Source organism: Castanea sativa, chromosome 2, assembly GCF_040712315.1.
Source record: "Castanea sativa cultivar Marrone di Chiusa Pesio chromosome 2, ASM4071231v1".
NCBI lineage: Eukaryota > Viridiplantae > Streptophyta > Magnoliopsida > Fagales > Fagaceae > Castanea > Castanea sativa.
Window position 1 is genome coordinate 26,103,807 of NC_134014.1, and position 16,642 is coordinate 26,120,448.

The 16,642-nt window shown below is 39.5% G+C and overlaps 1 protein-coding gene across 1 annotated transcript; it reads right to left on the reverse strand.

Moving 5' to 3' along the window:
- Window positions 1–13,439: 13,439 nt before the first annotated feature.
- LOC142625128 (uncharacterized) lies at window positions 13,440–14,267 on the reverse strand. The gene is made up of 2 exons (XM_075798830.1): window positions 13,699–14,267; window positions 13,440–13,566 (listed from the first exon to the last, which is right to left on the reverse strand). The coding sequence occupies exons 1-2, from the start codon at window positions 14,265–14,267 to the stop codon at window positions 13,440–13,442; spliced, it is 696 nt and encodes a 231-aa protein (XP_075654945.1).
- Window positions 14,268–16,642: the final 2,375 nt, after the last annotated feature.

A 16,642-nucleotide genomic window follows, 5' to 3' on the forward strand; every position in this document is an offset into this window, starting at 1 on the left:
CCTGCCCCACCACCTTTGCGTTGGTGGGGAAAACACGTGTAGGGCTAAGCGGGGAGGGGCGGGGAAAAATTTCCATCCCTACTTGGTGTTTGATTATGGCTTGGTCTTTTCTCATTCTAGGTTCCTTTGTGATTTTTTAGATGTCTTTAGATCTTTGGGCTAGATGTGAGGTGTATGCAGAATGTGAATGGGCTTTGGAGCTAAATAGTTGTCAGGCATTGTTTGAATGTGGGCATGGTAGGCATTGGTATCTTGGTGATCAGGAGTTACCCCAAGTTCATCATGTGTATCGTCCTGCAAAAATTTCAGTTCCTCCTTGTCCCTCCATCCAATTAGCTGACTTTCTGACTGATGACAAGATTGCTCAAGCCCATGCAAGCTACATTACTCCAGGAACAGTAGGAACTTATTCTAAATTTATTCAAACTCATTTGCAAGGTTACTTGGTTGGCAGAACGGTACTTCTCTTCCCTTCTAAAGTCAAATCTTCATCTTGCAAATTCCTTTTCCACATTTCTGCTTGGTAACAAAACTTGCATGTTGGATTTTTAGGCTCCATCTTCTAAAGGTGAGGAAGGAGGAGAAGAAGAGGAAGAGATTCCCTCTCCTCACCATGTTGGTAGCTCTTCTAAGTCCTTCATGGAGACTTATCCCCATTTTCTGGCATGGCAATACAATGTGATGAATCCTGATGGAATGTAACTAGGCTAGAGTATGTACCGAATGTTCCTTGGCCCGATCCATTGTGTTCTTGAATTTTTAGTTCTTTGTCCTTATTTCTTCTTGGCTTATTGAATGGCTCTTGATCTGGCCAATTTGTGCTTCAAGTTGATGTGGATCTTGTAGAGGAAAGCATGCGGATGATTGGAGGCTTGCAATCTTTGGCTCACACTCAATCCTCCTAATTTGTGCTCAATGATTCGAGGTATGCCAATTTGCATTCTGAGTATCTCTTGCTTGAACTGTGCTTGATGGTGGAATTAACACCTGATTCTATTGACTTTTCAGGCACATAGAATGGAAGCTGCTAATGCTACCAGAAGAACTTTAGAAGAAAGGATCAGGAGCCTTGAACTTGAAAATTGTCAATACGATCCTCGCTTTTTCTCCAGTCAAGAAGGAAATACTGAAGGTGGTTCCTCTAGAGGTGGATCAAGGAGATCCTCACACAGGCGAACTTGGAGTCCCAATGATGTGTGACTTGTATTTTTATTTTTCCTGCAAAACAAAAGGAAGTGTTCCTTAGACAATCTTGTATTAATTTCCATGTTTAGTGCTTTGTCCTTGGAGTTGCCTTGGATCATGTAGAAACTTTAACAAAGATAAGTTTAGAATTCACCTAATGAGGTCTTGTAGTATCAATTTAAAGTTATCTTGATTAGCTCTGTTGGAATCTACACTTGCTTGAATGAGGCAAAGTCGAATGCCCCTAGTTTAAAATGAATGCATGATTTTTGGAAATCTTGGTGATGAAAATAACTTTTTTTTTATTTAGAAAAATGATGATGGTTTTTTTTTTTTTTTAAGAAAAATGATGATGGTTTTTTTTTATGTAAGAAAAATGATGATGGTGCTTTTTTTGAAGATAAATGAGCCATGGGCGAATGCCCCTAGTTTAAAAAAACGAATGCCTGATTTTTGGAGATCTTAACAATGATGATTTTTTTTTTGAAAAGATGATGATGATTTTTTGATTCTTTGAAAATGAATGAAGTATGGGCGAATGGCCCTAGTTTGGAACATAAATTCATGAGTCTTTAAAAAACTTGATTTGATCAATTTTTGAAAACAATGATGCAAGTGATGATTTTTCAAAAAAAGTGAGTTAGACATGTTAGAGTGCCCCAATTTGACTTAAAAATATCTTTTTGAGTGTCAAATGATCTAAAAACAAATCCGAGAACGCAAAATTGCATAGAATTGCATGAGTGTATGACAGAGGGGCTGCATGCCACTTGGCACGTGAGGAGTGCCATTCAGCACTTTTGGAGTGACGTTCGGCACTTTTAGAGTGCCAAACGGCACTAGGCCACACCACGACGCTCACGCCATGGTGGGCCGCCTCCTTACGATTTTCCAATGCATTTTTGCATTTTTGCATTGTTTGAAAAACATTTACTTCGTTTGCGATCATGAAACACTCTCCTAGTCAGCCACAAACTCTCTAAAACCTATTTCAAACCGGATTAGGAATTGATGTAAATTATATAAATGAATTCTCCTGCGACAATTCTCTGCATAAAGGTTAGCAACAAACAATAATCACAAGAAAAAGTCATCCATGGCTAGCAATCCAAATTTTTCTCATTCAACAATTCATGATATCAACAAATGGGTTTGTAGCTTTGATTTCAACACCAAGACCAATTTTACAGCCATCAAACTACAGGGAATTAAGGCTCTAAGGAATGTCAAACTCAAGTGGGACTTCCTTTGTCCTGCCGTGAAATTTTGGGAACCCGAAGATCATGTGTTTCGGTTTAAAACTGCTAAACTCTATCCATCAATTGAAGAGTTTTCCGCTATCTTGGGCTATGATCCGAACAAAAAATCTGTAGTGGTTTCTTATGATCATAGGCATAAGGAATATTTGTCTAATGCTCTCGGTCTTCCTACTTCCATTACTGATAGTATGATTGAAAGCCATATGGTGACCAACAATATGCAGAAAAACTTCGATTTGGCCTTATGCATCGTGGGAAAACTTTTGCTTTGCTCTGGGAGACACGGTTTTGTGGATGCTTAAGCCATAAGTGTTGTGAATCAAATTTAGGATTGTTATGACAAATGTGAATCATGTTAGGAACATATATCATTTATAATTGGCTAATCCTTTGACAAAACGCACTTTAGTTGTAATTGGATAGATCTAGGATGTGTTTAATACTTCAATGAACAAGAGTTCAGGTTCAAGTATTGAAGCCATGCAAATCTGTCCAAGAAAAAGTGAAGAAGTGCTGGATTTTAAAGCTCAACAACTAGCTCGACAGATAGCATCTATCGAGGTTCAACAAGGGATCTTCGGCCCGATGCTCAACAATTGCTTGATAGATAACCTATCTATCGAGATTTACAAAAATCAGTTTTTCATATTTGATTTCACGCATATCCATGTGTATGTGTTTAGGCTTTCTTTTCTCACAACCCTAAACATATATAATGATTACTTTAAGGGCCGTCAAAGGTTGCGCAAGTGTGAGGCAAAGGTTTTGAGCAACCATATTGTGACCGGAGACATGTACAAGTGCGATGTTTTCACACACAACACGCAATATTATTTGCTACTTTTGATACATGTGCTGGTACAATGTGATTTGGCCATCATAAGGAATACATGTGTTAATTTATGCTCGCTAAACTGTCTTGACTTGTTTTTATAATATAAAATTTGTTAGACTTGTTTAGTGTGTGTGTGTGTGTGTGTTTTGGATCTAAATGCTTGACATTTTTCTTGTTGAGAGATGTTTTTGAGAGCTTAAAATGTTGTTTGGATCTTTGGTTGAGTAACATGCTTGATTGCATTCATGTCTATGTTTTTCTCTTTTTTGAAAAACTATTTTTGAGTAATCTCGACAGCTTCTTGATACCTCTCGACAACTAGGCTATCTATCGAACCTCTTGATCTTTCTTTCTCGATAGATGTTATCGCATTTTCGATCCATCAAAGTTTTTAAGAATTTGTCTAGATAGCTTCTTAACAGCTTCTCGATTAATCGAGATAGTTTTTGTCTCCTCGATAGCTTCTTGATCCATCGAGGTCACTTTGCTATGGACACCTCTCTATAGCTCCTCAACGGCTCCATCCATCAAGATTTAAATCTCGACACCTCTCAACACCTTTCGATCCATTGAGCTTCGTGTTCTCTATATATAGTTTCTATGCGATTTCTTTCTCATTTCCATCCGATTTCTCTCGATAGTAACACTCTTTTCTCTCTCCCAAACACTTCTCACTCAACCTCTTCATCATCCCCACTCGTTCTTCGGCCTCAAGAGTGATTTCTTCATCTAGTATGATCTTCCTTCTTTCATTTATCATGTATTTTATCTCTTTTGACCTAACTTTTGGGGCTTTTGAAAAAAATTGGGGTTTTTCAAAATTGATGAGGTTTTTGCAAAATTTTTGGGTTGGGTTTTCTTAAATGATCTTATATGCTCATGTATTGCATCACATTTACATTTTAACAATGTTTCTTACATTATAGATGTGTGTTCTATATGTTGAAATCATATGTGCTAGTAGGTTTGGATTGGGTTGAGCCCATGATGTTTTTATTGTTGCATGTCACATGTTCATGAATTTTTCATGCATACGTACCTCTCTCTCCTATCTTTTTTATATTGATTGTGTTGGTACTCTTCTGCTTCTCTCTCTCTCTCTCTCTCTCTCTCTCTCTCTCTCTCTCTCTCTCTTTTGGTTAGTCTGCATCATGTCACCTAAGTGTAAGTCTACTCCGTCCTAGAACCCTCTTCGTTCTGAGGCATCTACTTCTGATTCTACCCCCTCTCATGTCAAGTTCCGTGATGATAAAGCTCGTAAGGACTTTTTGGAGAAATTTTCTCGATGCAGCATTCATTCGAAATGCCAAGTCATCCTTTCTAATTTTTTCAATACTGACCTTCCCACTGTCATCCACAGTAGGGGATGAAAGTCCTTTTGTGATGTCCCAGTCACTTGTCCCTTCGTGATCATACAGGAGTTTTACTCCAATATGCATGGATTTGATTACACCTACCTCAGTTCTCTACTCTTGTTAGAGGTACGTGTATTGTTGTCACTCTGGATCTTATATCTGAGGTGCTACATGTTCCAAGGGTAGCGCATCCTGATTACCCCGGTTGTCGTCATCTTAAGACTATGTATAAATACAAGCTCATGCCTCTATTTTGTGAGACACCTTCATCTTGGGGTGAACGTCAAAACAACTCTTGCTCGACCATTGCAAAAGGTTCGAGGTTTCTGAATATGGTGATGACATTTGTTTTGCATTCCTTGACTCACTATAATTCGATTACTAAGCCTCGTACTCGCTTTTTGTTGCCTATCCTTGAGAGGTATACCATTAACTTTCCCTCTCACTTCATACTCTCCCTTATAGATGTCTATAAGGATACAGCAATCCGCGATAATCTTATCTTTTCTTCTATTATCACGCAGATCCTTCACCACTTCTCTGTCTCCTATCCCGAGTCGAATCACTTCTTTGTCATGTGTGCCATTGATGCGGCGACCGTTAGAAGAAGTGAGGCCCAACTTTGACCAAAGCGGTCACGGACTGAGACAGTGACTCCTCTGGCTTCTTCAACTCCATCTACCTCCACCCCTTCTTCTTCTTCTGCAGGTGGTATGACTCTCGAGGCGATTATGGCGCAGCTTTAGTGCATGGATGCTCACCTTGACACTCTTTGTAATGAGTTGTGTCAGGTGAACAACCATTTCGATTGTATTGCACGACGACAGGCTCGCCTTGGTGGCTTTGTAGAGTCTCTCTCTCCTTCTCTAGAGGCACTTGAGGACGAGGACGATGATGGTGACTCCGATGGTGGTGATGCTGATGAGGATAAGGCTTCTAGCTCTGCTGGTCAGGAGATGACTGCTTCTCAGTGACTTACCATTTGTCATTCGTGACAAAAAAGAGGAGTAGTTTTGGGTATGAGAGTAGTCATGTACTTAGGGGGAGAGTTAGTATATGAGATATTTTTGTTAAGGGGAGTGTTTTCTATTTTTGTTTTTGAGTGATGTAGAGAGGATTTTTTGTATCTTTTCTTTTCTTACTATTTTAGATACATTGTTCTTATATTGTGATAACAAACCTTGTACTCTCAATTTTATATATATATATATATATATATATATATATATATTGAGGTTGTTATTACTTTCTTTCACCTATCTCTTTATGTGTTGTTTCTTTTCTCTCCTTATGCACATGCCTCTTCTTACTTGAATGCAAACTTTTATTTCTGTTTCACACTAAAATACCGTGATGAGTTTTGTTTAAAATGTTTCAGAAATACAAGTTGTCAAAGTCTTTCTTGCCATGAACTCTCTTTTTACAAAGTTTTTCAAGAGTTTGTGTTAGGATAGATTTTATTGTATTCAACAAGTGAGTATGAGTTGAGTGATTATGGCTTCTCTCATATGTTCATTTTTTGTGGTTTTGTCACGGATTGCCAAAGGGGGAGATTGTTAGGAAATATGTGAATCATGTTAGGAACATATGTCATTTAGAATTGGCTAATACTTTGACAAAACGCATTTTACTTGTAATTGGGTAGATCTAGGATGTGTTTAATACTTCAAGGAATAATAGTTCAAGTTCAAGTATTGAAGTCATGCAAATCTGTCCAAGAAACAAGTGAAGAAGTGCTGGATTTTAAAGCTCGACACCTAGCTCGACACCTAGCTCGACAAATAGCATCTATCGAGGTTTAAAAAAGGATCTTTAGCCTGATTCTCAATAGATAACCAATCTATCGAGATTTACGAAATAAGTTTTTCAGATCTGATTTTACGCATATCCATGTGTAGTGTTTAGGCTTTTTTTTCTTACATCCCTAAACATATATAAGGATTATTTTAAGGGTCGTCAAAGGTTGTGCAAGTGCAAGGCAAAGGTTTTGAGCAAGCATATTGTGACCGAAGACATATTGACGAACTGAAGAACTTTGCAGCCAACATCCTTCTCAAATTGGTGGGTTAGTCACGTACTTAGAATCGTGCAAAGGAGTGAGCCGTGTACTAGGATCCGCACATCGATTGGTTAGTCCCGTACGGGGAGCTATGCATTGAAAAAGAGAGATTGTCACAATAGAATAAGTCCAATTGTGTATTGGGGGTAAGGGTTCAATTATAGGTTGGTATAAGGTATTGGGATTCCTTTACTTGTAACCGCGTGTTATGATAATATTGGATTCTCGGGAGTGGTGACCTTAAAATCGCCTGGTGGGGTTTTTGCCTTGGAGGTTTTCGCCATTCGTACTGGGAGTCGTGCATTGAAAATGAAAAATTGTCACTACAGAACAAGTCCAATTGTGTATTGGGGTAAAGGTTTAACTATAGGTTGGTATAAGGTATTGAAATTCCTTTACTTATAACCGTTTGTTATGATAATAGTGGATTCTCAGGAGTGGTGACCTTAAAATCACCGTGTCAACTTTATTTTCCGCTGCAATTAACTTAGTTGATGATTTGTTTGTACTACCACGTTATTGCATGTAATTGAATCTCATTAATTTACTTTGCTTAATTAATTGATTTAATTTATCACAAGGGGTCAATACATTCTTGGTCTATCAAGGATGGTGATAATCTCATTTCTTTGATCTTGGCAGAAACTCTTCTAGGGCTGGATGCAATATTTCATGGTGGAGAAACTCAGATCTTCTTAGGGAGCCCCTTGACTTTGCAGATATGGCTGATGGAGCAATTGCACATGATTACCAAGCCTACCACCGGTAATTTTGGGCCTAGCAGTTTTCTTAACAGGGCTGTAATCAAAATTGAGTACCAAACTGAGAATCATTAGGTGAAGTTCTTGGACAAGAAATCCAGTACCTCAATTCAAAGGGACTGTTGTTGCTGGAAGTGCCCACCCCCTCTACTATGGTCTCCAGGATCAAATCACATCTTCCTTGTTGGGTTGTAGAGGGCAACTTTCTACAAGGGAGATAGACTCTTGAGGCAATTCAAATATGAGCAAGGAATGGCTAGTGGCAATACTAGAAGAGCTTTCACTCTTGTGGACCCGAATCCTACTTCTGTAAAGAACATGCTATTGGGTTTAGAGATGGCTGACCGAGTGGACCAATCTTTTGTCAAGGTTCACTTTCACAAGATGACCACAGAATACTTTAACTGGTTGATAAAGAAGATTGTTGACAAGGAAGCTAAGAGGGTTATTATGAGAGAACAGTTTCTCAGAGACAACCGGGAAAGACTCGATGAAGACAACTATGAATTTAAAAGAAGGGGCAGGGAGGATGAAGCAACTAACACAGAAGAAATCAATGATCAAAAAAAAAAAAAAAAAGACTGAAGACAAAGTGAACTTATTTTTTTATTTTTTTATTTTTGCTTTGAGCATGTTTATTTAGAAGTTGATGTAAAAACTCTTATTTTTAGGAATTATTTAGGATTTGATGGTTAAGGGTTCTGTTTATGGTGTGGGCTTCTTGGGGTTTGGGGATTTTTATGGTTTGGCTTAGGGTTTGGGTTCTTGTGGTTTAGTTTGGTTTTTTTTTGTTATGGTTAAGGTGTGGGTTTCTGGATTTTGTGTAATGACATGGTTTAATGGAATGGTAGAATTTTTGGTAATTTTGGTTAATGGGCAAATGGTGGGATTTGGAAAATTATGACCGGACCAATGCATGGTTGCCTAGGTCATCATGTAGTTCATTGATTTTTTTTATTTGCCTTAATTTTTGCTTAGGCCACCCTTTCGAGTTTTCAACCTAGTAGGCTCTCTCACTCTTTCTTTCTTTTTTTCTCTCTTCTTTTGCGTAGGTCGCCCTCTCGTGTTTTCAACCTCCCCTTTTCTTTTCTTTTTGTTGCTCTAATTTTTGCCTAGACCACCCTTTTTTTTTTCCAGCCTAGCGAGCTTTTTTTCTATTATTATTATAGACCTAGGAAGGGAAATAATATAGTTTACAACCACTTCAGATGTGGTGCTTTCAGTCTAGCATCTCAGACGTGGTATTTCTTCAATGGATCCATGTTGGTTGACTTTGTAAAAGGGTTTGCATCTAAATCCATCAACCTTACTGCTCCCTCAGAGTATATCTGCTTGATAATGTATGGGCCTGCCCAATTTTTCTTGAACTTCCTGTTTGCATATTGAACCGGGGCTCAGATATTTTTGAACACTAGATCTCCCGACTTCAAATCTCTGATTCTTACTTTCTTATCAAAAGCTTTCTTAAGTCTCATCTAGCATGCATAACTGGTCATATCTGCTTTGCAACCAATCTGCCTCAGGGATTTCACTTTCATATACAGTCCTTAGTGAACGGACACCCATTTCAATGGGAAGGACCACTTCCATCCCATACACCAATGAATAAGGAATGGCTCCTATGGAAGATTGAATTGATCGTCTGTACCCCCAAAATGCATAGGGCAACTATAGGTGCAAGTCTTTATAGTTCTTTGTGCTTTTCTTCAAGATTCGCCTTATATTTTTATTAGCAGCCTCAACTGCCCCATTGGTTTGAGGATGGTAAGGTGAAGACTTGTGGTGCTGAATGTTGAACTGTCGTAGTAGCTTCTCTATTTCTCCTTTAAAATGTAACCCATTGTCAAAGATAATTTCATCTGGTACCCTATATCTGCAAATGATGTTGGTCTGAATGAATTGAGCAACTTTCTTTGAATTTAGAACTTTGTATGAGGCAACTTCTACCCATTTAGTAAAGTATCAATGGCCACAAGTTTGAATTCATGGCCATTGGATGTAGTTGGTTGAATCTTCTAAATAATGTCTATCCCCTATATAGAGAAGGGCCAAGGTGATGTCATAGTATGTAGTGGCATGAGTGGCACATGTTTCAGATCTCCATGGACTTGGCATTGATGACATTTTTGAACATGAGCCACACAGTCGACTTTCATGGTGGTCCAGTAATAGCCTTGTCTCATTATCTTGATTCATGAACCTCTTCAATTATCTGCTGTGCCTCCTTAGCGGTTACACAAAGGAGATGAATTCCATCATATGATCTTCTATAAAGTCTTTCACCACAAATAATGTAATTAGTGGATAATCTTTGAATGGTTAATTGATCATTCTTGTCTGCAGATGGTGGGTATGTCCCATTCTTGAGGTATTGTACGATGTCTGAATATTATTCGCCTTCCCCATTCTTTTTCTTCATATTCCTCTATTGTCATGAAATAAGCTGGTTCCTCTTTTTGTTCCATCACTATTGGTCTTGTTTCATCTTCTTTAGGCCCATCTATCATGGATGCCATTATTGCTAAAGCATCTGTAATCTAATTCTGCATCCTTGGCAAATATTGGTATTGGACCTTGTTGAATTTTGAGGCCCACTTTTGAAGACATTCATGATAAGGCACCCACCTTTCTTCTTTAATCTTCCATTTATTTTGAATCTGGGAGATTATCAAGGATGAGTCACCATATCCTTCTAATTCTTTCACTCCAAGGCCAAGGGATGCTTGTAATCCCATGATGCTGCCTTCATATTCAGTGGCATTATTGGTGGCAGGAAAGTTAAGTCTGCCAGAAAATGGGATGTGTGCTCCTTTTGGGGAAATTATGAGAACTCAAATACCACTCCCATTTTGATTTGTTGCTCCATCGAAGTACATCTTCTAGGATTTTACCTCAATCCCCATGATATCTTAATCCGGGAAATCTCCTTGAATCTCCTCAGCTTCTTCTTGTGAACAATGGGCTAAGTGATCAACAATCGCCCTCCCTTCACAGATTTCTGAGTCACATACCTAATATAAAATTTCGGCAAAAGCAGAACCCATTTAACTATCTTCCCATTTTATACGGGTTTTTCCATCAAGTACTTCAAAGGATTCGTTCTTGCAATGAGCAAGAGCCTATAAGCGAGCATATAATGTTTGATTTTACAGCTTGCCCATTCAAGTGCTACACATGTCTTCTCTAAGGGTGAATACTTTTCTTCGTAAGACATCTTCTTGCTAATGTAGTAGATTGCATTCTCCTTCCTAGTCCCCTCTACATATTGAGCAAGTAAAGCCCTCATTTCCGTATCTATAGTGGTGAGATACAACAACAATGGCTTTTCAAGTACCGGTAGGACGAGTATTGGTGGTTTCATCAGATAACTCTTGATCTTTTCAAAAGCTTCTTGGCACTGTTCATTCCACATTGTAGGAACTTCTTTCTTGAGCAGTCAAAAGATTGGTTCACATGTCATGCTGAGCTAGGCTTCCTCCCTAGAAATCCTCAGATCTCTTTCTCAATTCTTGGAGGTTTCATCTCTACAATTGTCTTGATTTAGTCAAGATCAACTATCAACTTCTATTCCTCTTTGGCTTACCATAAACCCTAACATTTTTCCGGATGTAACTCCGAATGTGCATTTCTTGGGATTCAATCGTAACTTGTAGAACCGGATTCTTTCAAAGAACTTCCTCAAAGCCGGCATATGCCCTTCACGATCTTTGGACTTCACTATCATGTTATCAACATAAACCTCTACTTCTTTGTGGATTAAATCATGCAACAAAGTGGTGGCTGCACATTGGTAGGTAGCGCCAGCATTTTTAAGGCCAATTGGCATGACCTTGTAGCAATATGTCCCCCATGGTGTAATGAAGCAGGTTTTCTTCATATCTTCTAGAGCCATCTTGATCTGATTATAACCTGAAAATCCATCCATGAATGATAGCAAGGTGTGACCTGCGGTATTGTCAACTAAGATGTCAATGTGAGGCAATGGAAAGTCGTCTTTTGGACTGGCTTTGTTCAGATCTTGAAAATCTACATACATTTTGACCACTCTCTAGAATCCTACATTATACTGTTTCTCAACTTCCTCCTTAATCTTGAGAGCCTACTCTGGCTTCATTCTTCTCAATTTCTGCTTGACTGGCTTCATGGTTGGATCTGTTGGAATGCAGTGCTGTACTATATCTGTATGAATCCTAGACATGTCTTCATATGACCACACAAAAACTTCTTTGAATTTTGTCAGTAGTGCCACTAATGCATCTCTCTTAGAAGTGGTTAAAGTATTGCCCACTTGTATCATTTTAGGTTCATCATCAGTTCCCAAGTCAATAGATTGGGTTTCTTCTTTTATGGGTTCTAGGTGTCCATATTTTAATTCCTTATCATTATTAGTTTTTTACCAATTTCAGAAATAAAAACATTCAAAGCCAACAAATAAGTAGAATCAGAAATCATATTAAAAGGAAAAGAGTTCTCAACAGAGTTAATAGACTTAACTAGAAAACTATCACAAACAATCTTAACGAGAAAAAAAATATTAGCAGAACCAGATTCAATAGGAACTGAAACAATGTTCTTAGCAGGGGTGACTGGCTCGGCAATCTTGATCCTCCTCACAAAGTCCTCGGGCAGGCAACTCCCTCCCATGCCTAGTTCTTCAACTCGGTCGTGGCTTCCACAATGGCAGGTGGCTCCCAGTAAGCTCCTTTTTCCCTCAGCATCAGTACTACAGGATCTATATCCATATAATATGTAGCTTCCTCTTCAATCTACATGTCTGTAGGCTTGTTGGTCACAAAAGCATCTAGGCGCTTTATGCTATCCATCCATTCATCAAACCGGTCGTGCTTGCCTCTGTTGCCTAAGTCGGTGGGTTAATGGAGATGCTCCGACTCGCCTCCTTCTTTCCTCTCATCACTACGTTCAACATTCTCAAGTGTCATGATTCTAAGACTGTGGACCATTAGCTTTTGGTCTAGAGCAGCCAACCTGGCATCTATGTCATCCTTCTCTTCAGTATGTGGGGTTGGTGAACTTGGTTCTAAATCATAATACGACCCCAATTTTGGAACCTCTCTTACATGCTTATCATACTGAGGTTCATACCTGGAGCTAACATTAGTGATATCACTCCAATCTAAAAGGTGCCCATAGGGGTATTCATCATGATACATTTGATTGGCTTGTGCATTCTCATCCCTTGCATTCTTTAACACATTTATCAGCCTGTATTGATCACTATCAATATCGCTCCACCTGTTAGCTTTGGCATCGTCTTCCATGTCTTCATCATAATAGTCCACATCACTATCATATTCCTCATAGAATAGGTATGCATCTTCATCTTCTCTATCACTAGGGGGTTCACCCCAATCATAACCACTGTACGGGCTATCATAACTTTTGTTGCTGTTGTCATCACTATCGGTGCTGCTGTTGTCATCACTATCGGTGCTGCTGTTGTCATCACTATCGGTGCTGCTATTATCATCATCATGTCCACTATCATTGCAGCTACTATCACTCGTGTCATTGCTTTCATCCTTATCATCACTAGGGGCTGCTCCCCCTTCCTTATCTTCATCATTGGCTCTTAGTTCATATGGGCTCTTTAATGCATGCTGGCAAGCCTCCCAATATTCCTCTTCTTCTATGTTGCAAATAGGATCTCCAAGAAGTGTAGTCATGGCATCAGGATCCATGTAATAAGCCCAATCAGTAGGAACCCAAGTTGTGTCTTCTTTTTACAATTCTGGAGCCTTGTTGTGGCATTCAAGTAGTATCTCGAATCCGAGTACCATTGTCTTTTTCATAGGATCAAATCTCAGTTCAAGGAATCCCTAATAACGTTGACTCTTTCCGACTTTTACAAACTTCTCATTCAATGTAGGAGTGTAGGGCTTCAGAGGTTCTAGAAGATAAGGAAAACCTTTTGCTTTGGCTTTGCCTCAAGCCATCTTTCTCACTTCCATCTCTAGCAAATCATCATCAGTGGACTTCTAGCCTAGCCCAAAAGGTGATGTGGTAGTAGGGATCGTCGGGTCCTGAACAGTTGGCTTCTTCACAGTTCCCCCCAAATTCATCCCCGAAAGGTAGTTCATTCTTCTCATCATTGCTACCACATTGTTGTTACCATAAGAAGCAAAGTCCATTGGGATCTTTTCAACTTTTGCTTCTCTCTTTTCAAAACCAGGCCTTTCAATCTCAAAGCCATCTAAGGCCAATGGCTCTTTCTCAAAATGAATACCGTAAATAGTTAGGCACAATCAGAGTATCCCCATAGATGGTCACAATAGCTCCTTCATGTGGAAACCGAACCTTTTGATATAAAGAAGAAGGTACAGCCTCTGTGTCATGGATCCAGGGTCGCCCAAGGAGCATATTGAAGCTTGAGGCTATATTAAGGACCTTAAAATCCACCTTCTTGACCATTAGTCCTATGGTAAGCTCCAATGTTATGATCCCCAAGACCTCTCTTCTACTGTTGTCATATGCCCTCACATGTTGATTAGTAGGCACAAAATCTTCAATGTCGAGGCCCAGGCTACTTACAATCTTCAAAGGACACACATTCAAAGCACTTCCATCATCTATCAAAACCATTGGTATCTTCTTCCTCATGGAATCTACAGTGATATGCAAAGGGTCGTTGTGGTGCTTCCCCTTCTTGGTCAGATCCTTGTCACAATAGGAAATGGTGAGTTCCCTATTAATGGACCCAATCATAGCATTCAGATCCTGAGAGGTTGTAGTTGTAGGGACTTGGATTTGGTTGAGAAGGTCTACTAGGTTTTGTCGGTGTTTGTATGAGGCCATGAGTAAACCTCATAAGGATATGTTGGCTCGTGTCTTCTGTAGTTGCTTGAGGACTTCATCTTCTTCGGTAGGTGTTTGTTGGGTAAATCTGTTTAGGGATTCTACAGGGTTGTCGGTTTCCAAATGTGGGGGTTTGAAGTGTCTCCCCTTTTATGATATGGGTAATTTTCGTTGGATCATTGGGATCGGTTTCTTGGGGTTTAAAGTGTCTCCCCCCATTTATGGGAGTTTGATCATTTGATTGGGGTTCGAAGTGTCTCCCTCCGTTTGTGGGTGTGTGGCTATTTACTTGGGGTTTGAAGCGTCTCCCCCCATTTATGGATGTTTGGTAATTCTCGGGTTCTGGTACTTCATTCCATATGTCATATCCTGTGGTGGTGGTAGATGTCATATCCGTTAATTCTTCCCATGTCATCATGAAGCATTCGGGTAGGTCATAAATCAAGTTAGACAGATCTTCATTATTTTCCTCTTCGGTCATCAAGCAATTAATCCTTGGTCCTTTCCCAAAATTGTGATTGGGCAAGGGATTATTAGTGATGCTAGGCCTTGTAGGTGGTAAGCCTATAAGGTCTTGAATTGCATGACGAAGGGTAAAACAATGGTCAGTGTTGTGACCAGGGCCTTGGTGGTAAGCACATCTTTTATTCACATCAAACCTTAAGGGCAAAGGGTTTGGAATTGGTCTTGGGTCTAAGGGCTTCAGTAACCCTTTTGCTTTTAGCTTGTCATACACTTGGCTCATGGGCATGTACAACTCATGAAATTCTCTCCTAGGTCTAGGCCCTTGTGGTACTTGCATAGGTGCAATGGGTACAATCAATTAATAAGGATCATTTTTATGGATGTTGGAAATTTCTGCAGCCTTAGAATTAGATCCTACATTCTTTTTAAACCTTGGTGGGTCATCAGTCTTTATAGTTCCATTGTTTATAGCATCCTCAATTTGGGTTCCAATAGCAATTAAAGCTTTAAAATTAGGAAAGTATTGTGTAAAAAAATACTTGTGGTATATAGGTAATAAATTCTTTACAACCATGGCTAACTGTTCTTCCTCACTCGGCCTACCCATCATCTGTGCAGGCTTGGCTCTCCACTTGGTAATGAAAGTAAAGAAGGATTCTTTTGACTCTTGCTTGGTAGTCTCAAGGTCCCTTCTTGTGATATCCACTTCTATATTGTACTTGTATTGCTTGTAAAACTCTCAGCATATGTCCTCCCAACTTCTTGCTCTTGCATCATCCAAGTTAAGGAACCACCTGAGAGCAGCTCCAATCAGTGTGTTTTGGAACAACTGAGCAAGTACTTCCTTAGTCACGCCTAAGGGCTACATAGCCCTCATTTACATCTTCAGATGGGACTTTGGGCAGTCAGTTCCATCAAACTTGTCCAAGGTTGGCATCTTGAAATTGGGAGGCAGCCTCGCATTAGGGAAAAGTGAGAGGGTAGCATAATCCATAAGGCCCTCCATCTTACGGGCTCTTCTAATCATCTCCTCCATTTTATTCATCCTCTCGTTGATTAGCTTCTTACTCTCTACGGCTGGTGGATCATGATCAATCTTGTCCTCCTCTTGATTACTCTTCAAATTCTAAAATTGTTGTATCATATGGTTCATGCCTTCCCTCAGTTAGATTTGACTAGCTACCATGGTGTTGAGTAGCTCTTGGATGTTCATGGGTTCCTCTGTGTTTGGGTGTTCTCCTTCTTCTGCCATAGTGTGGGGAGCTTCAAACTTCTTACGACTTGAACTGTCTTGGAGGTCGAAGATGAGGTTGTGATGTTGCAGAGTGGAGTTTCTTCTATGCTTGACGGCTTCAGTATTGTGATGGGAGTGACGGGCTTGGAACTGGAGCTACTGGCTTGAGTGTCGAGTTTAGGTTCTTTTTGTAGCCTTCCTTTAGATCTTGACCAAATTCTCCCTTAATGACAGGCTTGCTTAGGTTAATCAAAGCTAAGACCCCATCCACATCCATCAATCAACCAAAACAAACACACATAACATGCAATGCAATTTTAACTAGGACTAACCTAAGGATACGTTCTAAGTCATTATGTTGTAGGGTGGGTTTATTGTTTCATTGTTTCCCATAGCTAGGACGTTACACCTCCCAACTTGTAATGTAATGAACATTGCATTGGTCCAAACGGCATGGCTTGTCCTTTACAGTCACAAGATATAATCCAATGACTTTAGGCTATGAGTTGGTAAGTTCGCCACTAGGTACCCGAATCTAATGAAGACCGGTGAACCATGGTTATTACCACCACAAATTTGTTGAAAAGGGGTGTATACATTATTGTTTGGATGGCACACACTATGACAATTAGGGAAAGAATTTAACAAGCAATATAAACAACAAATACCATACACC

Bases quoted from the DNA above. Each gene is read 5' to 3' on its own strand.
- LOC142625128 (XM_075798830.1), bottom strand. From the start codon at position 14,267: ATGGCCTCATACAAACACCGACAAAACCTAGTAGACCTTCTCAACCAA. The intron at 13,567-13,698 runs GTATTCATTTTG...ACAATGTGGTAG, and splicing joins ATTGTGCCTAACTATTTACG to CAATGATGAGAAGAATGAAC.